The 27,399-nt window shown below is 46.0% G+C and overlaps 2 protein-coding genes across 2 annotated transcripts; one reads left to right on the plus strand and one right to left on the minus strand.

Moving 5' to 3' along the window:
• On the plus strand, positions 1 to 27,220 carry LOC131270418 (D-beta-hydroxybutyrate dehydrogenase, mitochondrial). Its single transcript, XM_058272421.1, has 6 exons — positions 1 to 24; positions 343 to 600; positions 23,857 to 24,060; positions 26,235 to 26,388; positions 26,453 to 26,811; positions 26,873 to 27,220. Exons 1-6 carry the CDS (start codon positions 1 to 3, stop codon positions 27,029 to 27,031), a joined length of 1,158 nt encoding a protein of 385 aa, XP_058128404.1. The 3' UTR covers positions 27,032 to 27,220.
• On the minus strand, positions 2,564 to 6,364 carry LOC131271865 (elongation of very long chain fatty acids protein 7). Its single transcript, XM_058273424.1, has 6 exons — positions 6,289 to 6,364; positions 6,031 to 6,221; positions 5,113 to 5,193; positions 4,867 to 5,029; positions 3,028 to 3,164; positions 2,564 to 2,854 (listed from the first exon to the last, which is right to left on the minus strand). The coding sequence occupies exons 1-6, from the start codon at positions 6,362 to 6,364 to the stop codon at positions 2,564 to 2,566; spliced, it is 939 nt and encodes a 312-aa protein (XP_058129407.1).
• Positions 27,221 to 27,399: the final 179 nt, after the last annotated feature.

Below are 27,399 nucleotides of genomic sequence, written 5' to 3' on the forward strand. Positions count from 1 at the left end.
ATGCAACCTAACCCGCTTAACAAGGTAAGACAAAAAGTTCAACTCGTAGAACATAAGATTAATAGGTTTAATGCACGGAAACTGGGAAAACTCTAGAGGAGTTTCCGATCTGCACGAACCACTTCACCTTCAGTGTCATAATAAGGTCACATCAATACATCGGAGGACATCTTTTTAAAATTCAAAGACTCTCGCTGGCGTTTTCCATCAAATTTAAATTGATTTTGATCAACTTATTTAACGTCAAATGTACGAAGCAATATGACGAGCGGATTTCATTCCATCATTCATGTCGGGTATTTTTTTTTTCTCTTCCATCTCTTTTTCCGCACAACAACGCAGCGCCGGGAAAGCAAGACGCCCACGGTCAAGCGCCGCATGTCCCGGCACGGGTCGGTTCTGATTGAAACCGCTCCTCGGGAGCTGCCCTGGGACCTGATCGATCGGCTGCTGGTTCCGATTATTTGCTGCCACGCTGCAGCGATTCTCATTTCCGGTGTGCTGAATCTGCTGCGAATTTCCCAAGTGTCCGCGTTCGTCCTGTTCATCCTGTTTACCATCCTGACCGTCAGCGGGGCGCTCGTCTACCACAGCCTTAAGGTAGGTTAGCGGACGGAAAAACCACTAGCGACAGCGCCGACATGGAAAAGCATATAAAAATACTGCTACTGTTGCTTATTGAAGCGAGCGCAGGGAGTTTACCGTCGATGCACTCCGGAGTCCGGAGGCCGAAAGAGAATAAGAAGGAGAAAGAGGAACGTACCTACTGATTGCATGCTCCTTTGATATTCACTTCGATGTGAACGCGCTACGCAGCGTGGGAAGCGCCTCAAAAGATCGAAAACTGTGGCAAAAGTGGGATGCAGGCGGAAAAACAAAGTCTTGCATAAATCTTGCAACTTTCAAACTCTTCCCCACCCGCTTTTGGGTAAGAAACCGGGAAGCCCGATGTCTGAACTGCTGAAGGTTGTTTAAACCGGTCAACTCGACAACAACAAAGTTCTGTTCAGTTCTTGTTGGAGCAGTTGAACAACTTCATCCACATAATGAGGCAGCGTGAGCAACAATGTTAACCTGAATATGATTTAATGCTTTTGTTGTCTAATGTCCTTTTTTGCTTAACTGTCCTCCTTTTGCCACACAATGCGGTATATGACCTTCATATGCTTTGAGTAGTGTGAATTCTTACAAAACCGATTGGGGAAAAGTTCCCCACAACCCGTCTCTTAACGTTTTCTACATCCAACACACCTTGTTTGCTTACAACCATACATGCTCATCTTGTTGTGTTTGAACATTTTCGTTTTCAGCTTGCGTTGTTGAGATTGTTGCGGCTGACCGTTGACGTCAAGAAACCTTGCCTCCAAAAGGGAAAACTCATTGACGCATTGTGTGACGTGCATTCGTTCGAAGGAGGGCGGGGAGAGGACCTCGTTTTTTTTCCTCCGTCTTACCTGCATTAATTTGCAAAGAACCTTCTTGACAACAAACAAACAAGTACACAACACGTTTTCCATCTGTTCAAGTGCTTTTTTTTCCTCACCACATGTCGTCTCTCTGTGTTTTGTTAAACATTTGTGTAAATGATCATTGTTGGTTGAGTTTTAAAACTCAACGAAAAAGTGTTGTACTTATTGCATACATTTAGGCGCTCGTAATGTTAGACGCGCGGCGTGACCTACTTCGTTCGTTCAAAAATTGGTTCAGCATGAAATGTTCGACTCTGTTTCGGGTGTGGAGACAGTAAAAAGGCAATAAACCAAAGCATTTATACCGTTTCTCATTTCCATTTTAAATTAAATACTCTAGCAACACAATATACATCTCACGCGACGGTTTAGGCTTAATATACGTAAGTTAAACAATACACTGCTTCCTGAAGGACTAAACTTCGTTTGAACGGAGGCGTTGCGATGATTGTCAGCCAAACTTCGACCCAGGCACACATGCACACCGGACACTCACACCAACGCAGCGGAAGCCGACGAGGCTCGTCAGGACGCGGAAACGATCGTAACTGGCGGTGAGAGCGGTTCTATCCGAGAATCTCAGCATTTGAAAACTAATTAAAAAAAACGGGTTGTTTCGAAGCCCGGAAACTCCGTGGGCGCTGCAGCTGCCGGCCGAGCTCAAGCTTTCAGTTCAAGTTGGTAAGCATCCTGAGATCAAGAAAGGGGGGGTGTGGGGAAGGAATGGAATGTAGAGGGTTTGAACCCTGCATTTCGCCCCAGATCCCGGACTCCGAAAATCTTTTCCCAACACTCTAGCGAGCTCCGGCGTGCGGAGTGGAACTTGTAGAATGAGGTTTTTTGGTGGCGCTAGAGCTAGACGGTTCGCTCGGCCGAGCACTCCCTGTACTTGCTGTTTTCTTCAGAAGGCAAACGAAAGCGTTTGCTTGGTTGTAGTCAATCTCGTCTAGCGTTTTCGGCCGGTTGGATAGTCTCTCTCTCCGTTGTTGTACGTACGTCCTTCCCGGCTCCTCTTGGTATCCACTTCCCTGCTGGCACGCACATGTTCCCGCTGGCAAATGGGAGGTTTTCGCTGCATCCTATCATCATCCATCCTACAGGTCCTTCTTGGCCTGCACACCCGCTTCGACCGCTGTCCGCACGTTCGCCTCGGCGGCGTCCTTTGGTTTGCACTCCAACTGGTTGTTGTTCTCCTCGCCGGGCTTGGCCAGCCGCTTCGAGGCTGCGTTCGACTTGCGGATGTACGAGTGCACGTAGAACGAGCTGAACATGTAGATGAACAGGCCGGCGTTGAGCGTGAGCAGGGCGGCGATCGACTTCGGGTAGCCGCAGGTCGGCTGGAACTGCACCTGCACCGTGTGGAAGAACACGATGATGAACTGGACCTGGCGGGGAAGGAGTCGGAATTTTAGCACAACAATTACATCCACGAGCCGGTTATGAAAATCCGCTCGCACTACGGGCAGCAAGACAATCGAGAGCTAGGCGAGACGAATTTACAACTCCGGATAACCGGTTCCCACACACACTCTCCCTTGGCCCACGAGCCGGTACTTACGATCTGCATCACCGTCAGGTAGCGCTTCCACCAGAGGTACTTCTGCACCTTCGGGCCCATGGCGGCCAGCATGTAGTACGCATACATGCACACGTGGATGAACGAGTTGATGACTCCCAGCAGCGTGCCATGGCCTCCTGCGAAACGGAAACACACAGAGAAATAAGCGCGAGCACGTTAGGACCTGATTGATGGAAGTACAGCGTCGCCCGAAAACTCCGAGGCCGGAAATCGTTAATGTGAAACGTCATTTGCTGCACAGATCTGTCAAGTGTGTGTTTTACTGTTCTCCTGTTTCCCCTGAAAACGCCGTGCAAATTAGTGTCTAGGCGGGGTCTGTCCGGGTGTTAATGAATGGTGTTACAAGAGACTGTAGCCACGTCTTCCAAAATACGCCCAGAAAAGAATAGCCAACAGCCAAGCAACAAACAAAAAAACAAAAAACCCATCAAATCATTCATTTCCCTGTTAGTTCTTTTTTTTTTGACAACGCTCCCTTCAAATCGGACGCAGCTTCTAACTATTTATTTTAATCCCATTAAGGCCGGGTTATTTATGCTTGTAGTCGAGAGTGGTTCGTATGCTGAAGCAGTCGTTTCTTTTTCGACGCACATCGTTTTCGACTTGGACTAGGAAGCAATCTTAGTGTTTGTAACTACGTCTTAGTGAGCACCAACGTCAGACGGCTATAGATGATTCGTCTGTAAGGCGATAGCACACAGCATCGGTGCTGTGGTGGAGGTTTCCAATTCAAATCGAAGTCCGAAACCACCCTTCCCTGTGCGCTCCTCAACACGGAACACGGCCTCCGCCGCTGACGTGACGGCGGGATGTATCTTATTTTTATTATTTAATCGAGAGAAAACGCAACAGCAACATTTGCAATCCAACCAGCCCCGTTACGGCGTCGACTACGGCTTGCAAGCGGTTCAATATAAGCCAACCGATAGACTGTTAGTTGTTTGGTTTAGAAAATTAATTAGTTCCACGATTCGATTCGCCTCCGTAAGACAGGAAACAGGTGGAAGGTTTTTTTTCCGCTCCATCATGATCGCTCCAGTTGTTGGCGCTTCCCAGCTTTGATACACTCGTAAGTTTTCGTTAATCCTTCGCAAAGTTGTTTGAACCCGATAAACAACGCAACAAACCGAGTCCTCCAGCGCGCAATACCTCGGGCACATTATTTAATAGGTTTCAAAACAGTCGCAAACAACAACGAAGTTGTTCGGTGGTGGGTAACTTTGCAGACGTTGCAAGAAAACACAAAACTGGTCCAAGTTACGGTGACTCGCGGTGGGACTTGAGGTTAAAGTTTCCTCCATTCCAGCGCCGGTGACCTCTACCTGCATCGGTAAGCGAATTTAACGATCCGAATATTAATCATTCCATCGTTTCTCGCTGATACGAATCGGGCTGATGCCAAAGTCCGACCAATTTTCCCTGACTGACGCAAACGCCGACCGCTCAAGGGGAACCGATGCCGAGCCGTCCGTGAAACCGGAGGTGCGTGAAGATAGTTGGTGAAGGTGAGCGCGTCTCACGAAATGCAAAATTATCAAACCCTCTGTCCCCTGCCAAACCAGCGAAGCATGTCTCTTCGGGGCCTAATTAGCGCTCGAAACGTCCGCACGGCCGAGGATTCAAATGTGTCCATGTGTGTTTTGGTCGCACAAGAACTTCGAAGCTGGTTCCGTTCGGTTCACTTTTCACACCATCCCGTGAAAATGGTTGACCGTCTCAAGATGCTGACGGTGCTGACCTTGCTCCAGTGTCACCGAAAAGCATTGAACTATCGAGGTGGGGGGAGGGGGGAAACATATCAACACCGTCGTAACTTACCGGCAAAGTACTTGACGCCAATGAAGCCACAAATCGGCATCAGGGTGTGGTGGTAGACGTGCAGGAACGAAACCTGGTTCTGTTTCTTCCGCAGCACGAAGAATACCGTATCCAGCAGCTCGACGACCTTGCACATGTAGTACATCCAGACGGCACGAGCCATCTGCGGAGGAGAAGCATGGAGGAAAATACCGCAGAAAGTGAAGATGAAACTATGTTGATAGGTTACGAGACCGTGATACACACCCTCATGGCGACCGGGTTTCGACTGTAGTCCACAGGCTGGCAGCGGTAGTTGTAATGTTGCCTCCAACCACCTTCAATTCCCTGTAAATAAAACAAAACATTTAAATAACCACGATCTTGCAAATTAATCTAACTTGTTTTTCATTAGTCTGTCAAGTCATCGTTCAAAGAACGCATCATTGCGTAATCAAGTGGCAACTTTGACGTTGTTAATTAGACATCAAACACAAACCACAAACCACTCTCGGTGGGTTATGCCCGTGGGAATTTTCCTGGATCGTCTTGAAGTGCCAATAAAACACATTGTTTTGCGTCCAATGTACCATGAACGGTTGATAATAACAGTCACTGATGCAGAGAAACATGAAGCTATCAAGTGGTAAACCTAATTGCGATTGTCGATCTCAAATAAAATTAAACACATATATAAAGCCACCCCTACTCACGCAAGTGGAACGTTTTATGACCTACTAAATGGATAATAAACACAGTCAACCGAGCGAAAGGTGATTATAAGCATGCGTTTGCCCAATCCGGAGCGAAACAAAAAGGTCAACATATAAACTGAACTTGCTTTCTGTGGCGAGATTGATCGAGAGTAAAAAACAAACAGGATAGCGACTAACAGCTGGTTTTTGCAAATGATGTGATTGACAAAACGAGTGACATATTTGATACGATCACAGTTAAGTGGATGTGTAACATCTTGATCACGAAAAAAATCCTTTTCTAAGTCCTCACAATACAAACGAATTTAAAGACACTTAAGAGATTTCAATAACAATAGTACTAAACCGATAAAAAGAATGTCTAAACAATTGTTTTAACATCGAATGAAAAAACGGTAAACTATCTAAGTAATCACTAGTATCATCTGAAATAAAGGAAAAATTAATACAGTAGACATGATTCACTCACTTCATAAACTAACACCACGCTGAGCAGCACCTGGACCGCGTTGTACGCAATCAGCACGCCCTCCAGCTTGAACGGTTTCCGCTTGGCCATATAGCGCGGTCCGGCGTACAGGCAGAAGTACAGGTACGTAACGAGGAGCATAATCAGGGGCGTTATCGATCCGGACAGGAACCATTCCTTCGTGCGCTCATCTACAAGCCGGAAAAGCGAAACACATAACACAAATCCTTGGCAATCTTACGAGCGATACGAACGAACCTTGGTTATCAACGAAAAACTTCACCACTCTGCCCAGAACCCCGCCGCTGGGCTCACTGATGCCGTCTGCGTTCATGTTGTTGAAGGCGAATTTTGTTAAACGCTAAACTGATGGCGCGCACTCGTCTCAAAACACAACTTATCACTGGAACCTCGACGCTCTTTTCGAGCAAAATGACAGGGGGGATGGCTTCTCGGTTTCAAGTTCGGCACCTAATAATCTGCAGGACAAAACGGAACAAGAGAAATATTTAGGAAAAAATCACTGGTAATATTGCACTCGTAAAAAAAAAAGTTGAAAAGTCAACTAAATAAAACTACAGAAAGATCACAAATATACACAACAGAGACACTTTCACGCGAAGGGAGACAAGGCAAAGATCGTTTTCTTAATAATCCTCCACCATTAATTTTGGGAAATTCTTATCTTGGCGGATTGAAATCGCAACCGGATACACTCTTATCGAAAAATAAAAACACTTCTCACCGACAGCAAAAGCGAAAGGAAAGAATAGCGCTTTACCACTAGCGACGAAGATGGAGCGATGAAGCAGCAGGGCGTTTGGGTCGTCCTGCCGTAACCGTTCCGAGCGCGTGTCCGAATCGAACTGATCGTCTCCGACAGCCTAACTCGGCGCTCTGGGCGAGCCGGCCTAAACCTGCCTCGGAACGGATGCGGTTACCGCAGCCGAAAACTAATCTGAAAACTGGATGAATTTTACTGCACCGTGTCGTGTCGTCAATAAAGCCTCTCTCCCCCTCTCCTACCACCACCGATCTTCCTTCCCCCTCCACCACCATCGTGAGCGACACCAACACTAACGAAAAAGGTATACATTTTCGCCCGAAAGTCTCACGAGGGCAAAGCGCAAAAACGAAAGACTTCAACAGTCGGGTAAGCGACGAACCTCCCCAAAGGCTGACACGATGAAGAAAACAGACATAGCTGGGTAGCTTAGGGGAGGGTTGTGGGTTCACGGTGTCGGAGGTGGGGTAGGGCCTCCGTTTGTGTGTGATAAAACGGCGGAATGATCTTCCGAGGCTGCGAACGCCACCCCCCACTTGTGTTATCTCGAGCCGGAGTTGCGTTGGAGCAGCGGAGGGTGAGGGGAAAGTGGGGGGGGGGGGGGCTACTGGGTGACTAAATTATCGCCAACCCAACTACGTTGAGGTTCAGCGAAGAAAGATCGACCTACGGACGAGTAAGACGCATGGCCCCTAAGAGAAAGAGGTCAGCCTTTTTCTGGCTCTTCTTCGTCTTCTTCTTCGGTCGGCAGGGCGCGCAGGATACACATTGAAGGCAGTCTACCGTGCCCACCGTGCGCCATTACATAAGTTCCTTCCCTCCACCCTGTCCATCGGAACGAGGTTATCTGGAAATGTGGAGGAGTCGTCGGAGGTAGCGAAACCGCGACACCAGTTCTTTTGAAGGTCGCCTTCAGCCCAGCCCTCGTGAGGTCGAACCCACACGTGTAAGGGCACGAGATGGTAGCCTTTAACCTGACAATGTGGGGGTTTTCTTCGCGAATATGTATGCGTGCGATCGTTTCCTGCGTGACGAGCTTGCACCAAACCGTAATCCAATTTGGCATCAGCTGACCCAACATAGGCGGCATCTCCCAGACTAATGAGGTGAAATTCCACACCACCAACTTGTCCCGCAACAAATGGGCAAACCAATTTGGCAACTTTGACATACTTCCAGCGAGTCCCAAACCGGACTCACACTGGTCCTCCTTGCTTCCTAGGCTATTCCAAGACACCCTGTCTTTCGCACGCAAATGATCTACGGCCTGTTTTTCTGCAACATTTTATACCTATATTGATATGCAAAAAATGTCCACCGGCATTGGGTTTCTAGCGATGGAAGTAAAAAATATCTTGTGCCAATGAATTATTCTCATTCATAAGAGATTGGAAAACAATTTATACTAAACTTAATGCATCTTGAGTCGAACTGGTTCCGCTTTGATTTCATTTCTGTCCCATGGTCACACCGTGCGATATTGGACGAGATAATAAGCTAAAGCATATCTTAAACATTGACATTTCACTCACATTTGTGCTTGACGATAAATAACCCGGTAGCGCAGAAAACCAAAACATAAAGTTTTCGCTACAAAGCTGATGACCCTTGGAAATAACGTCGAACTAACTCCAAACCGTCACCAGAAGCAAAACTGTCCAAGGTTCTTTAAAACCCATGGTCGATTATGCAAAGTGTATCAACAACATTCATATGTGCGATGTCGCAGAAGTCTCGACACGTTTCGATGCGCTTCTGGTGCAAGTGTTGTGTCCAAGCGGACGCGCAGGAAGCTCGGTTCAACAGCCCACCCTGACCTGGCCCGCCGTCGATGGCGAAAGCAGCAAAGTTCAGCTGCCCAACTGGTCAACAGTGTAAACGCCTGGTTGGTAGGTTGGCCGATTTATACTCCCCACCTTCTTGGAACTACAACAGCACGCCGTTTGTCGCTGGATGTTTAAATCGAAACAAACAATTTATGCACACGCACCATCTCAGCTTAGTGTCGATGTCTCGTAGTACATCGTCAAACACTTTGGTAAAGATAGAGAGAGTGAGAGTGAAGTGAGGCGGTTTTAGACGTTTACTTACAGGGTTTGCCACCTATGTTCAGCTCTAACCCGTCGATGATTGAAATAGCTCATCAACTGTTGTCTCAAACTCATCTCATTTTGTCTCTAACTCATCTTACTTTGTCTCTAACGCATCTGGGTTTGTCTCTAGCTCTGCTAAGATAGTGCGTTTATGCTACCGGGTTAAACACCACAATGCAGCCTACTTGGTTGACATACGTATACATGCACGAGAGAAAAGCATATGCAAAATTGTTTAAAACTACATGAGAATAGCTTTAAAGCATGCAAAAACAATAATGTTGTTCTTGGAGTTCTATAACGTATCATAACCACAATTACTTTGTTTATTCCCTGTTTTCAGCTTGAGACAACCCAGATGCGTTAGAGACAAAGTCAGATGAGTTAGAGACAAAATGAGATGAGTTAGAGACAACAGTCGATGAGCTATTTCAAAGTAAAATACGTTGGAGACAAAATCACCCGCTTTCGAGGCAAAGTTGGCTGGCAACGCCTGTATATCCACGTCGGTCTTTCTCGTAGGTGGGGTTTTATTCGTTTCTACTGGCGAACATCTCCCGGTCAAAGTCTCTCCTTGATCACCTCCAAGTACCGCTGTTGTTCTGAAACGTATCTGTTTTTTTTTTGTTTTCTATATATTACAACATCTTCAGCACGCCACGGCACGTCCCTCCGTTGACTGAGGGGTCGATCGAGAGGTCGGTCAGCGTCGGTTGTGAAATCTGCAAACGTTCCCTGGTCTTGGCCAAGCTAGACCTCGGGGCTCTCCTCCTACAAGAAGTCAGCGCCGGGTTTTGTTTTAAGCCACATTTAGCGATCAATAACTGAGGTGTGGATGGGGGTGGGTGTTTATGCCCCCGCCATGCTCTATCGTCGTGGACGATGGTGGAGTAATAATTTCACGCCTCGAATGCACACATGCAAAGCGAGCCAATCTCATTACAAGCCTTTGCTGTAAGGGATTGGGCTTCGTCTAAAAATAATAGACCCACCGATGCTTCCTTCCTATAAGCTGAAGCTCGAGAAACTCATTACAGCAGCTGCAGTTCATCTATTTTCGATCAGCAATTACGCCAACCATTTGACCTTTCGAGTGGGGCCCTTACGAGATGTTGCACCACGCCGCTAAACGCTGGACAAACTCCAGCTTACAGGCTGTTTATTATTATCATTATATTGTAAGCCCTCAGTAGAAGGAGACGGTACTAACAGAAAAGTTACATTTTAATGTAGAACATGTACTCATTCTTGCGGGAATAAAAAGCTCAAACGAACCATGCGACCTCGATTTTAAAGGTTCCGATTCAACTGATCTTCTAAAACTGAAGTTTTCCAATCGCCTTGTGATATTTGGCAGTGTCATAATTATCAAAATCTCTCTTTTTATTGGACGATGTCACCGATCGAAAAGCAGGCCATTGACCCTGCAGAAAACAAGGCAAATCGGTCACCGGATTGCTAAATTGTTACGTCCACGTCCGACGACGAAAGACGACTCCGACGATGGCAAACAGATAACAGGTTTAGATAACATTTGGCACGCGAACGATTTCCCATCCGACGAGGCGCATCTCGTGGCGGGATGAGTGACTTGGCTCCCGTTTCGAGGACAACTGCGCAACAAACCCGATGTTAGTATCCTACGTTGGCATATGCTTTTATTTAACGTAAGCCCAACCCGTTGGAGTGGAACAACGCTTATGATTGATGATCCACTGCATCAAAGTGCAACTTCCTCCACGATCTATGCTCACGAGAAACCAGAACTTCTTTGCCGAGTTGCAAGCCAACCGCAGCCTCTCGCCGAATGCCGCCGGAAAAAAATAGGGAGGTAATTAATGAGCCCCAGCATTTGCGTAAGGTTTCATGAGGGTCTGAGACTGTGAAAATTCCGAACCGCAGCGCGCGTTACGCAGTTTGAGTTCCGCGCGCAACGAGCATGCTGGGGAAGGGAGGGCATGGGGTTTCCGAACCCCGGCAACCGAGGCTGTGACCATGGAAGAAGGGTTTTCCAATCGAACAAATCTATCTAATCCATTTATATCTCTGTGACTACTTTGATCTTCATTTTATCGGATACGTGGGAGATCGAAAAAAGGCACCAAACCTTGATTTAAAATCCAAAGACCTTTTTTTTTTCAAGTGAAGAAATAATAATCAGATGCATAATGTTTTATTCCGCACATTAACACCATGGCCCAATCATAAATTACTGTTTCATCTTGATACCACAGTTTACCTTTGTTTTAAATCGTCATTTAAAACCTGTGAAAAAGTATAATATTTACATTAATTTTCTAGAGATCTTTTAGCTTTGTCAACTGCCAATTAGATGTTCTGTCTCTCATCGAAAACCCTCTTTTGCATTAGAGACGTCCGAAGTCGGGACGATAACCAAACAAATCGTGTTGCGGAAGTAAACAAATGAGTATCTGTTGTTTATTCACAAAGGTCTTATGGCCCCTCATGACAGTATTTATCACTCCAACTGCACATCCTGCGACTCACTGGAGGTTTCCATATGACGCGACAAGTTGAATGAATTGCATTCCAACTCCACAACTCGATGCACGTTTGTAATTCAATCTGTTCAATTCTTGGTGGATTGCATTTGACATGCGCATTCCGCGATTGCTGCCAAGAGATATGCGTCGATCGTGTACGCGTCGTTTCAACCCGACTGCCTGCGTCCTTCAACCCGCGAATATGTTAGATAACGTCCAGAATAGCTCTAGCTAACATTTTACTGAATTCTGACGTCAGCTAGGGTGTATTCGATGTCTTCTCCAACTGTGGTTACGAGTGAGGAGTTACGATCTTTACAACATGAGTTTATGCTTGATCAAAAACTATCTCGCTTTAGGAAACCTTTCGTCTCTTATCTATACTTTCTTCGTGCGGTTCCTTTCATCCCCTGTACAACTTTAAGATACATTTAAATCGGCAATCGAACACTCGATCATCGACCCACTGACCTCGGACTTAACGGGCAACATACTCCTCACGACTCGGTATTGGTAATGACCATCAGCAAACACTTCAATTACCTCCTTCCAGTAGAGCGACCTTCACAGTGAAAAGCAGCCTCGCTTCCCCAAGGTCACCAGACCCAATGTACACTGTGTACTTGATATTGAGCACTTTTCCCCAGCCTCGTTACGTGCACAACAACACCACCACCCTGCACGCGTTGCTCCACATCTTCGATTCCCGAAGCGGAACGACGAGTTCCAAACGAGTTTGAGCGCAGGGTGAATGGGACACCGCATTTCACTCCCAAACGGCGAAGCAATATTCAAGCCCCTGCCGGTCCCACCTCCCCTCCCCACGTGGCCCACCTGTGCAACCCGACAAACACAGACACCAGTATCACAGCCGGTCGGTTGTTATGTTACGCGTGCTAGTTTCCCGCGATCGAGATGAAACGATCAGGTTGGAGTGGCAGCGGTGGGTAAGGAGCTCGTCTACACGCTACCTTCACCCTCACCCGGCGCTGTGATGTAATGGACAAAAACTTTTCGGACACAACGGAGCTCGCGAGCGACGGAGATAAGCTGGCGTGGAACCCTCCATCTCAGGTTCCAAACATCGACGTCTTTCCATCGCGAGCGTTACCGAGGAGCTCGGTTGCGCGTGGATTACGGAATTGGGTTCCACAACCGCAGGCACGCAGCCCACTCTCACTTTCTTTTCCCCCTTTGTGCGGATCATGAGGGAAATGCCCAAGTTAGGCCCGACAGAGTCCAACCGTGCATGCTTCTATCGCTTCAGAAGGTTGTTCATTCGAGCAGTGGATGGAAATTCATCCCACGACGGAACCTAAGCGGGCAAGCGGAATGTCCGGTGTGTGGACACTTGCGGTGACCATCGACCCTCACGGTCAAGTCTAATTGAACGGCAAACAATAACAGTTGCAATGCAGACGGACGAGTTCCGAACCGAACCGCTTCAAGTTGGCGATAGTCTTCCAAGAGTTCGTCTCCTTCGAATGGTGAAGTGGTGAAAACTGGTTTGTTTTATGAACCGCGCCCCGAAAGTAACCCGTGGCCGCCGAGACCGGTTGTGGGTTTTACGTCCGTAGTATTATCGCACTTTTCTTCGATTTCTCGAATCAGAGTCGAGCGAAAGAACGATCCGGGATCGCTGGACTCTGACACGATACGGATGTTTGCCCAAAGTTGGACCAATAAAATGTCAACATTTAGCCATCGTTCAAACAACGCGTCAGGTTAGGACCATCTTTAATTATTTGCATATTCGATTGTTCTATGCTGCCAAGCGTCGAAAGAAATGTTAACAGGCGATGACGACCGTCTTCCCGGATCTGACATCCCTGGCCCTTAACCGACGAATTAAAGGACTGTGTAGGCAAACAGATCAATTGATGTTATTGCAAATGGCACATTTCGGTAAACGGCAAAGCAAAAACACACACACCATAAAATAATTCAGGACCGGAACGATGCGCTTTCCTCTCCTTCCCTGCGCAAAATGGCTCATCAATCACCATGATGTTGCGTTTTCGCGCTCGGAGCATGATTTCGCAACTAATTTATGCGTAAGTTATGCGTCTTCGGAGCTATCGAATCGAAATGCATACGTCAGAGGGCATTAGTGGGCAACTTTGGGTGGGAGTAAGGTGCAAATCATATGGTTTGATGTGCAGAAAATGTTGCTTTTATTAGATCAATCAACGAATCACCAGTAGCATGAAACAGAAACTCACCTCAAGAAGCGGTAAATGACAGATGTTTCAGAACACATCAACTAATCATCACCTGTTTTGTACTCATGTTGAGAACGAACATAACGAACGAATCAACTCATTACAAGATAACCATTAAATTACCGACAAATCTTTCAATTAACAAGTGCCCGATGCGCGTGCCGTACACGTTAGCGATTATTTTTAGCTCGCGCCGGCATGTTTTTAACACACACGACGCGGCCAGCAATTAACCATCGACGCGAGTGTTGAACAAGTCATTACTTTTTTTTGTGCTGAGCTCAGTAGGCTGAGAAGTCGAAAAAAAAACTGTCAGAATGAACCAATCGAAACGAGGCAGCACTATTTTCTCATTTCCACCGAACCGGTGAGAAAAAAAATGTAAAATGAAGAAAAGCAAAACAAACGAGTGGAAAACTCGGCACCGATTGAAGTCGGAAATGAATGTGATTGTAAACAAGCCGTGCGTTCCGATGTCGGAAGCCGCCGCGAAACAAATCGAGACGTAAAATACGGAGTACGGAACGCTTTGAACTAGAGTTTATACCTTCGGACTTGAACATTCGTTTGGTGCTTGTTTGGCTTCGAGTGTTTAAAAATGATTTTATGATTTAACAACAATTTATAGTCAAACAGATTGCAAGAATGTAAACGGCAAAATATTCATCCAGTAATTACATTCATCTTGTCATGTTTTGTTTGTATTAAAATTCAACCCTAGAAATCTTACAACTGCAGTACACACCAGAATGCATTTTCCATTCACTCTCAAGGTGAAGTGGGTGCATAAAAAGGTGAAAACACTGAAAATACACTTCAAGGTAGACAAGGTTTGAGACCCGATGCACCGGGGGAAGTACGACGACCCGCCGTCATTTCCATTCGACTTTCCAAAAAGTGTAACAAAATCGACCGGTTGGCGGAATCTCTTCCACACTTCCACGATGCGGAAGAGGAGAGAGTGCGCTGACCCTTTTGCTTTACCGTTTTTCCTTTTAACATTCTGCTTAATGGAACCGGGTTCCAGTCGTTCGAGTGCAGTTATGTCTCGCGAGGTTTCCGGAAATGTCATGCATGTGCAATGAGTTGACTCGGAGTGAACGTGCATATCGGGCTCGAAGGTCGCCGCTGGCAATGACCGTATTCTGTTGTGAAGGCTACTGTCGATTGGGGATCAGGGAATAGACTAGATCAACTTGACTGGAAGAGGGAGCGCTCAGGGAGTACTCTATACAATTGTAGGAATCCCTGGAATATATACTGAAGATCTCCTTGATCAATGATCGTCTTCTCTCTTACATTAATTCGTTGGACCTGCAGATGTAAACATTTACCACAAACGTGCATCAATCAAATACCCGAAACAACTCCGTCCATCGATGACCAGAACGGAATGCGTCAGCAGATTTATCCGATTTCAATTTCGTCGTAAAAGCTGACGTAAGTGAGGGCGCGGATAGTTCCGGTCCGTCCGTGAATGTGATCTTTGGCACTTCCCAGCACAACTGCTTGTGCAAGTCTTACACGGCTGGGCCGTGACACACTTTCTGTTTGGTAAATGGAGGGTCTGTTTTCGTGAAATAAAGGGCCGAACTCAACTGAAACAATGGTGTCTTTTTGACAGATGTTGCTTCGTGGCACTTACCGCCTAAGCTTGTGCTTAATTTATTTAATCTAGTTGATGAGCAATAGCTCGCCGTCGTTACTCAACACTGTTTCACGGCTAGGCGAGGTTGATTCGGATAGTCCAAAAAGCGAATTCCCTACCGCGTGGAGCACTCAATAGATTCCGTCCGTGTTGCAAGAATCTCGCCATACCGCAATCTTTCTGCGCCCAACAAGAGGCGAACCGTTTATCAGCCTTTGCTCATCTTTATGGAATAATAATCAGCACTGAGGGTAACGGTTCGATAATCGTCGCTACGATGATCGGTCGGTGATCAGTCACGGCGAGCAGTCAATCAAACTATCCGGGAGATGTGACGATTGTGTTTTGCCCCCCCTGAGGCTGCGTTTAGGTAAGTTCAGGGGATAATCGTGGCACCTCAACCAATCGAGATCAATCGCTGGTGGAAGATCCGTTCTCTGAAAAGTGGACCACCACAAAATCCCAACTCATTTGAAGGATTGAAACACATATCAGCTTCAAAGGGGGGTCTCTGAGATCTTGCGTCAGGATCTTAGCTCCAAAGGCCTGTCGTCAATAATTATCTCTCGTGTCAAGCTTCGATGGACAAGCTCGCGTTAAAACCTTCACCTGGCTAAGTGTCATCGAGGGGAAAGTGTCCGCGAGCCGATTAACTGACTGACTGGAGCTGTACCACGGAAGGTGTTCGGTAGTCAAGCCATTTTGGTAATGTTGATGATTCGCGCTAAAGCCATCGATTAGCCTGGCATTAGATGAGCACCGTTTTGCAAGATCGAGGCGGGAAGTAATGTGTCATCACGATCCTCGAAAAACAAGCACATCGTTTAAGTCGACGGAGGAAGCTTTTATCGGACAAACGGTAGGGAACTGTTCCAAATAAGCCTTACATAACAGGCCGTCGCCCGAGCGGTTGAGTAAAACACGCCATCATTCGGGTGTTAGTTTTGACCGGGCCGTCTTGTAGTCGGTTTGCAATGAACCCTAGACGGTGCGTTGGTTTTTTGTTAGTATTTCGTTTTGACAGACTTCCAATGATGCAAGTTGTTGTGGCCCCGTTTTAAGCGGACTAGCTTCCATCTCTCTAATCTCTCTCTCTCTCTCGCTACTTCGCCACGAGGTGATTTGTTTTCAGTTTTGAGACTTTTGGTTTTATTTTTCGGTCCGGTCTCACTTTTTGAAAGTATTCCCAAATGGGACTGGCATCTTTCCGATATTGGGTGTCATCCGCTTCTAGCTTGGATGTTATCTTTGAAGGCCAAACACTGAAAGCCATTGTCGGTGAAGACTCAGTCGGTGCAGCTCATTATCTGCTGTCGAATTGAATTTTTCAAGAGGTATGCGATTCAACGGAATATATAAATATCTATTAAAGTGTTTTCAAAGTCGAAATGAGAGAGCTTCAAATGTGTTAAATTATGCTCTAGACAGAAACAATCTATGCAGGATTCTTCAATATCTTCCGATTTAAACCATCGCGAGAACCATTTATCAGCTTCTTGAACCTCTAATGTTTACACTGACCTCCAAAAAGAGAGATCTCGGAAAGAAGCACGAAAGTGTGACATGTATGCTAATAGACAACCTAACGCGGAAACTTATTTGGCCTCACAAAAATTCAATCCGATATCAAATTTTCTCGCTTCTTTATTTTCCTGATTGAAACAACTCCTGATTAACGGTAGAAGCCAGACGAGCACCTGATAGCACCGCCATTTTGAACAAGCCGACAGCTTCTGGGACACTTTTTGGCGAATTGAAATTCGACGGAAATCCTCCAAACTCTCTTCTCCAAAGTGTTTGCTGCCATTTCCTTTGAGAGTGTTCTTAATTTCTCGTACCGCAAAACCAGTTCCTACCAGTGGACTTTAGAGTCCCGAACACATTAGGGACTCGCGAATACATTAACACACATAGGAGTCCGGGAGTGAGGAGACCCACAGGAGTGTCCGTTAGGCTTGGGAGATTGTTGAACCAGACCAGATCGCGCTCATCTGCTAATTTGTGAAGGAAATTTTCAGTGAAGCTTTGCCATGAATTTCAATACGCGTTTTTGGTTCGCTTCCAGACCGGTTTCTAATCGGAATAGTTTCTCGAGCAGAGCTATTGACAATCCAGTTTCTTCCTAAATTCTTTACGGATGTAAAAACTCCCCAACGAAGGGCTTTGAACTTTGGGAAGCGTAAAACATTTGGAAACTTTCTCTCAATTCCAGTCATTGGGAAAAGGTTCTTGGAACACTACCGGAAATAATTTCCAAATAGTTCTTCGTCTCCTCCGACGAGGCGTGGAAAATCAATCTCGATGTCTCAAAAATGTGCGAATCATTTAAGTCGAACCTCTCCGATACACCTCTCGAGGCTGATGAACGATTAACCTTCCCATTCTCCGGGGCTTTCCAGCGATCGGTGATCGACCGTTGGGTGAATGACGAAGCAACTTGTTCTCTTGTTTTCCTGTTTTTGGAAGAGAAAATCGCCCACCTGGACGCCTTTGGCACGCCTTGTCAGTAGGTAAGGTATGCTGGTGCGTATCTAAATCTAAAAACCATCGACTCCTCCCGCGTTGTCAAACATTCCTTGAACTAGATTTTCCGGTTTTCCTTCAGATCGTAGAACCTGCCGAAAGTTTGCCATTTTTCGCGCAGCTATCGATTTGAGACATCTTCGCCGGAGGCATCATTTTCTACTCTACTCCCGCTCCTCACCGTCCTCGTCTATTGCGGTTATTAACCTGCCCGTCTGGCGAAATTAGTTTCCGAACACGGTTTGACCTTCAAAAACCTGACCACGATCGATCGCGAACGAAACTCATCCGCGTGGATCTGGTCCTCTAGCTGCCTTGAAAACGAGCCACTTCCAACATTGTCTAGAATCTAGCATGAGAAACCTTCATCACAGTCGCGCATAAACCGGATCCACGCCCCGACTCGAACTGGCGCATCGTCCGGTACGGCACCGGAGAGGTACGTCATGCAAGCGCCTTAATCACAGCAATTATGCAGCCAACTGCACATGCACGCGGTTTTGTCATCAGCTTCAGCTCGAAGATCATGATGACGGACGTGGAGTAGTTCAATGATTGCCGTCGGAGCAAAACGAATCTTACGCTGGGCTGAAAGGGGACTAAAGGCCTCCCGATGGCTGCGCGGAAAAGTAAACATTGTTCCCCCCCAATGGAGCCTCAGCTTCAAGCAGGTGCAAAGGGTGGAAACCCATCATTATTTTCCTGACGACAGTTCTGTTCTACATGGTAGCAATTATCGACACCGGGAGGAATTCAGCCCAACCTTACACAACATCTTCGTCGGTTGGGAGTTGTATAACGATTTAAAAATCACCTTAGCACGTTGTGGTAAAATCCGGATTTATCTACCTAAGCCGGTCGTGACAGCACGTCACATGAGATCTCCACTATGGCTGTCACCAGGGATTTTTAGTTGTGTAGAATGTTAACCTTAAAAAAACCCGCAACCAAACATGTCATTGTTGTGCAAATCTTGTGACGTTATGTGCGAATATCCGTTGTTGTAACATGTTTCATTGGATTTAAGAGCGTAATCCTACCGGAACAATTCAGATTCATTCCTTCATTCCAGGTTTGTTCTCACAACTGATCGATAAATCAACTTCCCTTAACTGGTGTTATTGAATTAATTTCAGAATTATATTAACACAACATATCGTCCACTCGGGGAATATTAAACATGTCATAACGATTCAAATTGAGTTACACCAGGGCAGATAGGCACAATGTTAGAGGTTTAACTGACAGATTTTAAGGTTATCAAAAAACACGACAGGCGCACTGTAAACCACGATCAACTTACGATGAACTTTGAGCACTCCGCGTGGGTTCAATTCAGCTGCCAGAAAGTCCTGTTTGATTGCGCGACTTTAGCGACTGAATTGGCCAGAAGCACGTTTGGGGATGGGAAAGAAGCCTACACTAGTGCGAATCACTCTGCAGACGTGTACAGTGTTTACTCTTGGACGGTCGGGTGGGAACTAAAGCGACACGATCGATGGCACCGATCGTTTTATTGAAGTAGGCAAAGTTCCGCATCTAAACGGCGTTCCAGTAAAGCCGGTGACGACGACGACGACGACCGCAACGATCGAAGCGGCTACGAAGGCAGTCGTCGCTGTGTTGCTTCCTACCACATAAGAATTTGTAAAAGTTGTATCTCACGTGTGCGATTGAAAGTATCCTTGAAGCGGCGTGCAGTTTACTGAAATATTCTTTTATTTTCGCGTTTATCAGTGACTCTCAACATCTGAGTATAAACACACTACTTTGACTACTGACTAATACACATTGTTTGTGAAAACATTGACAAAAAACGTATACTGCATGTACAATAGAAAACACACTACAAACAGGGAAAAATGATGCGAGATGAGTGCAAATATTGAGAACCTCTGATCTGTACGTTTGCCTTGAATCTTTCGAATTTTACAAGAAGATGGTAATAGGAGTTTGCTACAGTTGCCCATTGTATTGCGCTTCCCGTTGACCTTAGTTCTTGCACTACGGATTAGTTTAATGAACTTTTCCCCTACCGCCAAGGTTTCAGAATGGAATAAACATGAATTTATTGGTAAATTTGTTTGCCTTTATGGATTCATCCGACTTGCAGGTCCCTAGATGAAGTTCAAACGACTTCCAGGGGCTCATTTGCAGAATGTCACACTTCTTCTGCTCCTCGATCAGCTTTATATCGTTAACAGCGATGGAATCCGATCCCCGAAAAGGGAACATCCCTCTGAGGAGAAAGAAAGAGTAACAAAGTAAAAACCAATTGACCACGATGAACACGCAGATCTTGAGAGGAGAACTTGGAGTTGGCAAAACATGTTAACCACAACAACAAATCACATTGTAACGGTAGGAACCGGTGCGCTGGAGGAAGCAATTTCGTACTCGATGGAATCTTCATTTCGATGGTCCTTGAGACACATGTCCGTGCCCTCGAGACGCTCGATTGGGATGGTGATTTTTATAAGGTCAAAAATAAATAAAATGCTACTTGCGGTGTGTGTGAGTGACGTCACTAGCCATACTTTTGTGATTGACACGAAGAGGTCCACGAAAGATCCACTCACTTGTCTATTCTCCAAACGAAACATTTTCTGTGTTCAAACAGAAACGCGGTCAAACAAACTTACTTAGTGGAGTTTTCTCTTAAAAGTGTAACTAAAAACAATGTAACGTCAAAGTTATTAAGTTCTCTATTGTTTACATAAATGTTCTTAATTTGATAAAGGTTTTTCTTCCAATTACTCATTTGTTGTTTTTCTAAATGAATCCCAATTTCAACTTTCTAAACATAAACGAGCCATGTTGGGTGCATTTGTTATGTGCAAAGTTTTTTTAAAAATATTTTACCACAAAACATCCATTTGGCGTACACTAAAATATTCTGTGCTGGTGCGCTCGGTATCGCAAGCATCGCCGCAAAACACGTTTCCACCCGGGCGGTGGGGGAAAAGCTTTCCTTGCTACCCACACCGTACACGTGCTCCACACCAGTGCGAGCAATATTTTTGATTCCTCATTCCGAGAGGCGTAGAGCTGACGGCGGCGTGGGAAATCTGAATACTGATGACGGCCAACGCCAACATTCCGTGGTTTCCTTTTTTTTTTTTTGGGCGTTGCTCGGCAGCTTATCCCCATCCGCCGGCGGGCTTTTGATGCTGCCTCTCAAAACCCTCCCTCCAAAGAGGAAAAACGCGAAACAAAACCCCCCCGCGTGTCGGAAGGGAAAAACAGCGTTCTGCTTCAAGGATGGATATTAAAATTGAACCTTGCTTGCCCTTGCCGCGTCCTCGATGCGGCATGACCGGAATGTGCTATCAACAACATCATCGCGTCGTCGTCGTCGTCGTCGGGCGAACATTGTTAGGCAAGCAACGTGGCCAAAACGCCACCAGCACATCTCTCCACTCTCTCTCCCTCCCTCCCTCCCTTCCTCCCTTCCCGTCGGTGGATGACTCAGATATTCGACGACCATCATTGTCATTCATTGATGGCGAGCGTGGCGTTGCTTCTAGCAGGCGTTGTTTTTCCCGTTGGCGCGTAATTTTCATTCATTCATTCAGTTGTTCGAATTCGGGAGAATCCGTGCGGCATGGGATCGTTAGCAGGCGGTGGCTGCTGCTGCTGCTGCGGAAAATCTCTCAATCCCCGCAGGAAGCAGGGCGCGGCGTAGCAGGCGCTGAGAAAGTGGTGTGATTCTTATTCAATGAAATAGTGGATCCTTTTTTCAAACGGGGGAAAACGACGATGGCGGACGTTTTGAAAGCCCACGTTCGTTCGGGCATATCCGGAAGCGGATATGGAAGCGTGAGAAAGGGATGGCACGAGCCCGAGCGAGAGACGGCCGGAGTCAAACTCATCTGTCATCGAATCGAATTGCGTATCCCTTCGACGCCTTTCCTCGCGCTGCCCGCCCGGATGTCGCCGGAATGATGGCGTCTGTTACGCACGCAATCCCTTCCGAAGCTGGGAACGCACCACAGGCTATCGCTTTCCACAAGCCACCGGAATGGGGTGGAGGAGGAGAAGGAGTCATCGTCTGAAATAAAAGCACCAAGAACTAAGAACTAAGAACTAGACGCTAGAGAAAGAACACTAGAGCTCGCCCCGTCTGACGTCGAAGTGGAAAGCGAAGAATAAAAGTCCGAAGCGAAAGGATGATATCTGATCAAGGAATAATAAAAAAAAAGCGGGACAAAATTGATTTGGCTTTTCCAAAGGTTCGTGCGGGACGAGGGAAAACTCAAACTACCGTTCGGTGTGAAATAAAATTCAAACCAGCGTACGATGTGGGAAGATTTGTGTAATGGCTTTCTGGACGATGAAGCGCCCCCCCGACAGTGTATATGGTGACGCACTTGCCCATTCCGGTCGCGTTTCGCTATTTCCCCAGCTCCCCCCCTTTCGGCAGGATTCTGATTCATCGCGAGAACCTTTTCCTGCCCCGCAGCTTCCAAAAAGTCTCTCCACGTGTCGGTGTACTTCTTTGGCGCAAGAATGCCAACATCGTCACATTAAATTGAATCACTCTCGAGTGTGGGTGGCACTGCGACATACACACAAAATGCTAGGATCCTCTCTACCGGTGGCCATCCGTTAGTGTTTGGATATTAATTTCGTCAGCCCACGCACTCTCGGAGTGTCGAAGTTGGGGGGCACAAAAAAAAATTGCAACCGGTCGAAGGAGTTTGACTTTTCGTTTTTCCATCGCTCGCAATCGATGCAGCAATCGAACCGATTTTGAATGTCGTTAGAACGATTCCATTCTGTGCTTTCGACGACTTCTCCTCCCGCCCTCCTTTTGGCACAGCTTCAAGTGCGAACGGCGTTCGGTTGAATGAATTATGTTTCCACTTCTGCAGCCGCCATTATCAAGGTTACACAACATTGTGCCCCATGATAATCACGATAAATTATGCCCGTCTGTGTCAATTATGGTTGAATATTTTTCCTCGAATCTTGTTTCTTATCGGTAGGGTTTCACATTTTTACGCTTTCCATGGAACGGTGCAATCATTTACACTCCATTGGTTCACGAGAGATCGATAATAATAGTGGAACAGCATTTATGGTTTTGAACTTAGGAAAACTTGAATAAAAGTGGGAAGAAAAACGATTAAATATAGAGTATGACTACTTCTCACGTGGAGCATGTGAATGTATGCAAAATAAATGTTGTTTTAGCGAAAACTCGCACGAAAGATGGGAAAACAATTTTCCGAACTTCATTAGAATATTAACTATTTCACACAGGCTTTAATCTGGCATAATTATTTCGCAACCCACCAACGTAAACTTTCTATCAAAACATTCTAGGCATAATGTGTTTGTGATGAAAACCGTTCAAGAAAACCTTTCATTTTATTGCCCTCCCAGCTTCTATGAAAGCTAATGGAAGCCTTTTTTCCCTTTACGATGAACGATTATATCACGTCCCGTCCCCATGGCACTCGTGATTCTTTCGGAGAAATTCTCGTCTCAAGATTTGTGTCAAATGATTCCAGCTTCTTTTAAGCAGAAGCCCACCGTTGAAAGGTTCAAATGAAGCAGGCTTTGCTTTTTCATCAAGCCAACACGCTCGTGTTGGAACAAAGACCGACGCCTTTGGGAGAGGGAAATACTGATCAGGCCGGATTGATTTGGAACCATCGTTGGGAGATGCTTTTTGACCTTTTTGAACGTGATTGGAGGAGGAAACTCACTTCACTCAAAAAGAAAATGCTGTAAAATCCGATATCAAGCACAAGGGTTTGATGGAACTTGATCCCTAAAGCAGGAATGTAGGAATCCTGGCTAGCTTTTGATATAAATTAGTTTTACAAAGTGGTGATTCAAGATAGAAAATTTTAAAAGTTTTTGATAAATCAAAACTCTAGATTCGATTCAAACTAACTCGTTTCAAATAATCCCAAGCGACGAAGGATGATGAGGACAAATTTAAACTATTAGCAATGTAATTTACGCTTTTAATGCACGGATAAGCATCTTGCATCTCACTTAGCACAAACCATCTTTAATGTGTGTAACTCTCCGGTTGCAGATTTCGCCGCTGGGAAAAGCTGTCCTCATTACTGGCTGCGAGTCGGCGCTCGCCCGGGCGCTGGCCAAGCGCCTCGACGACCTTGGGTTCACCGTGTTTGCGGCCTTCAAGCAGCTGCAGGATAACGACGATGCGACCATGCTGAAGGCGCTGTCCTCTGGCCGCCTCAAACTGCTCCAGCTGGACGTGACCAGCGAGGTCGAGGTAAGCGTTGGCCCGTTGTGGAGGAGGAGGGGGCCACGAACGGGGGGGACCTTTAGGTGCGCATAATTTGAATATGATAATGAGAGTTTTCGGATGCGGTAGTTGGCGTAGCAATGGCCGCTTCGTTTTCCCCGCGCTATTTACACTCTTCCCTTTCGCACGGACGACGGACAAGAACGGGATCCGAAAGCGTCAGCTGACTGTGGATGTTACCATCCCAAAGTATCGGTTCCAGTTGGGCTGAGATTTGACTTTGAAAGCAGCAAACGGAAGGAACGAGCCGTTTCCAAATTATCCGTCCGGGCCGATGGCTGCGTGTGGTTTGTGCGGTGGCGTGAACGATAACTACCGAGATGATACCCGAAAGCAGCTGGACAAATTAACTTTGTTTTACATAAAATGGTACGAATCGATTTTCCACCGAATATGATGACTTTACGTTTGCATAAATTGCACATTAATGCATCGTTCGGTTCGTGCAAATTACAATAAACATATTCAGTTTCCGTAATGCATTTGCAATCGTAACAAAAATTAATGTGGCTTGTTATTATTAACTCTGTTTTCCAAACCACTTATAAAAAATACTGCTATCGACGATACATAGTTTTTTACACGAACCAAAACCACTAAAATTTTATTTCTTTTTGTTTTAATGTAGATATCTTCAGATGATTTAACACAAGATATCAATTTCTGAGCTTGAATCCAGAATGTGATAAACCTTGCGTTGATTTAGTTTTGAAAAGAAAAATCCTTGATATGTTTCTAAAATACTGGCTCATTGTATCAAACAATGGTTTAGCATTTCAGTGTATCTGTTAACATATTTAAGTAGTTGATGTGGTAGGTTTATTTTCTCACTATCTTGCTCAATATACATTTTTTCCGTTTGCGTTCTCAAGAAAAAGATAAAAAGCAGAATTACCATTTTAAAACAACGAAACGCGCTATCCTGTTTTATTGCCCTCCCAACCCTTGATTTAAAAGAAAAACGTAATCTCTTATTTCGTGTCTGTTTCAGCAGACTGTTTTTACGTTCAAACTCGTACTGTTTCATGTTGTTACCACTTTATCAGAGTGTTTATGCGATTCTTTTAAGGATACCAACTGAGATCGATTTAAAATTCTCGCACGAATAAACCTACCGTTGATTCCCACGCGGCCTTTAAAGAAACATCAATCGAGTAGGACGCCCTTTTGGCCCTTCATTGAAGAAATTGATACACTTTTCCACCCCAATGTTGATGTTGAACCCACCTGGTCCAGCTGCGTTGGACGATGTTGAATAAATATGATAGAACTGCCAGCGCCCAAAATGCCATTGCACCAGCGGCCTCATCCTACGCTCGTGTAGTATTGGAACGACTTCTGTCCCGACAGTTCCATTCGATTATGAAGTTATAGTTTCCAACAAACTTCGATCCAATATTCACCGAACGCAGCTGGGAGGGAGTTGAACAAACATTGACATTTCGTAATGAAAATACATTCTTTATACACTACTTCTCCCACAATCACGCCCGAAGCGTGATGACTGAAGGCTCATTTTTCCTCGAAGCCATCGGTGCTTATCCTTCACTCCCGCCTCTCCGCCACCGTTCGTTTGCGGACAATACGGACGTCAAATGGCCACCCACTGCTGCTGGAAAATCCTCTGCCCTGTTGGCCATAATTGGATGGACGCTTCGGCAAGGACGACTATTTAGCCACCGAAATTATGCCATGTCCTGCCAGATCTCGTCAGCAAACAATGGAATGGAAACTCTCCTCACCCACGCCCCCCTCCTCCACCCTGCTTATTGTTTGATGAAAACTGAAACAATAAAACGTGGACACTAATTCTGGGAAAGATTATTTTTGGGTAGTTGAAACACTCTTTTGCCCCAGCCGCAGGGAACTGTGGAGAGGAAAATTCCAGGAATGGTTCTTTTCTTCTCTTCTTGGAAGGTTTCAATTTAAGTACACTTCTTCTCGTGACAGCAGAGCCTTTTAGCAGTGTTAGAAAATGTATTTAAAAAACTATCCAATGACTACAGAAATTGTTAGGATTCAGATGGAATAAAAGGTGTTTATTTTAACTTACTAAATTCAGAAAACAGGGGTCTACAGATACTGGGAGCAGTAGGTATTTAGGTTTTCATCGGTTTCTTTATTTCCCACCCCCGGATTAGATGTTGGAAGCATCGTTGTTAATTACCAAACACCTCCCGGAGGGCGAACCCGGCCTGTGGGCGCTCATACACTGCGACCTGTGGTGTGCGCTTGGCGAGCTGGAGTGGGTTCCGTTTCCGGTCATGCGGAAGTCCTTCGACATCAACGTGCTCGGTAGGTATCCGCCGAATGCAAAGCGTTTGTTTTCTCCCCTTGTGAGTGACTTCTTACATCGCAGGTGCCTCGAGATTGACCCAAATCATGCTTCCCCTGATCCGCCGTACGAATGGACGCGTCGTGTTCCTCTCGTCCGCCCTGGCTCACCTGCCGTCGCCGGTCCGTAGTGTCCAGTGTGCGACGCAGGCCGCCATCGAAGGACTCGCCTCGTGCCTGCGCCAGGAGCTGAAGCCACGCAAGGTGGGTGTGTCGATTATTTGCGCGAGCGAGTTTGCCGCCGGAAACGCCTGGCTCGACGATCAGGATATGCGCGAGCAGGCGAAGGCCATGTGGGCGCTGCTGAGTGACGAGCAGAAGGAAACGTACGGCGAGGACTATTTCGAGCAGGCGATCCGTTCGCTTGAACCGTACTGCCGTGGGGTAAGTCCGCAGCGATCCTATGCTCCCGAAGGTCTTATTTACCCACGCTTTTTTTCCACAGGATGGTGACTTCCATTCGACCATTCGTGCCATGACCGATTCCATCACGCGCACTTTCCCAATGTTCCGCTACACTCCGCTCACGCGTTACGAAAAGCTCAAGACCATCGTGGCCGAGCATCTGCCAAGTCCACTGTACGAAATTCTCTACAAAGCTTAGACAGAGGCTCCTTTGAGCGAGGCGGAGCAGATCCTTTTCAGACAGCTTTTATTGTAGCGTTGTATCGGTTGTGTGTTTGTCCCTGCCTTAGACATAGACATGATGTGTAGTGGTTGTTGAGTATCTAGAGGTTTTCTTTGTAACAGTTAGAGTCAATTGATCAATAAATGCTTTCAAATCGATGTGCCATATTCAAATGGAGACTTTCTTACTTTTTTGTTTGTTTTAGTTTAGTAAGGACATCACGAAACGTGAAAAGCAAACCCACGATTTAACAACAAAAAAGTAGAAACTGTAAAAAAACACAGTTGTCGTACAATTTTAACTGAATTTCCTGAAATCTTCCAATTTCAAGCAGAGTGCTAAGC

This window comes from Anopheles coustani, chromosome 3 (assembly GCF_943734705.1).
Source record: "Anopheles coustani chromosome 3, idAnoCousDA_361_x.2, whole genome shotgun sequence".
In the NCBI taxonomy this organism is placed as follows: Eukaryota; Metazoa; Arthropoda; class Insecta; order Diptera; family Culicidae; genus Anopheles; species Anopheles coustani.

What these genes read in the sequence shown, in the direction of transcription:
- LOC131271865 (XM_058273424.1), bottom strand. Translation starts at nt 6,364, where the DNA reads ATGAACGCAGACGGCATCAGTGAGCCCAGCGGCGGGGTTCTGGGCAGA. An exon ending in GCGTGGTGTTAGTTTATGAA is followed by an intron (nt 5,194 to 6,030) that starts GTGAGTGAATCA and finishes TTTTATTTACAG; the next exon opens with GGAATTGAAGGTGGTTGGAG. An exon ending in ACCTGACGGTGATGCAGATC is followed by an intron (nt 2,855 to 3,027) that starts GTAAGTACCGGC and finishes CTTCCCCGCCAG; the next exon opens with GTCCAGTTCATCATCGTGTT.
- LOC131270418 (XM_058272421.1), top strand. Translation starts at nt 1, where the DNA reads ATGCAACCTAACCCGCTTAACAAG. An exon ending in ACGTGACCAGCGAGGTCGAG is followed by an intron (nt 24,061 to 26,234) that starts GTAAGCGTTGGC and finishes CCCCCGGATTAG; the next exon opens with ATGTTGGAAGCATCGTTGTT. An exon ending in TTGAACCGTACTGCCGTGGG is followed by an intron (nt 26,812 to 26,872) that starts GTAAGTCCGCAG and finishes TTTTTTCCACAG; the next exon opens with GATGGTGACTTCCATTCGAC.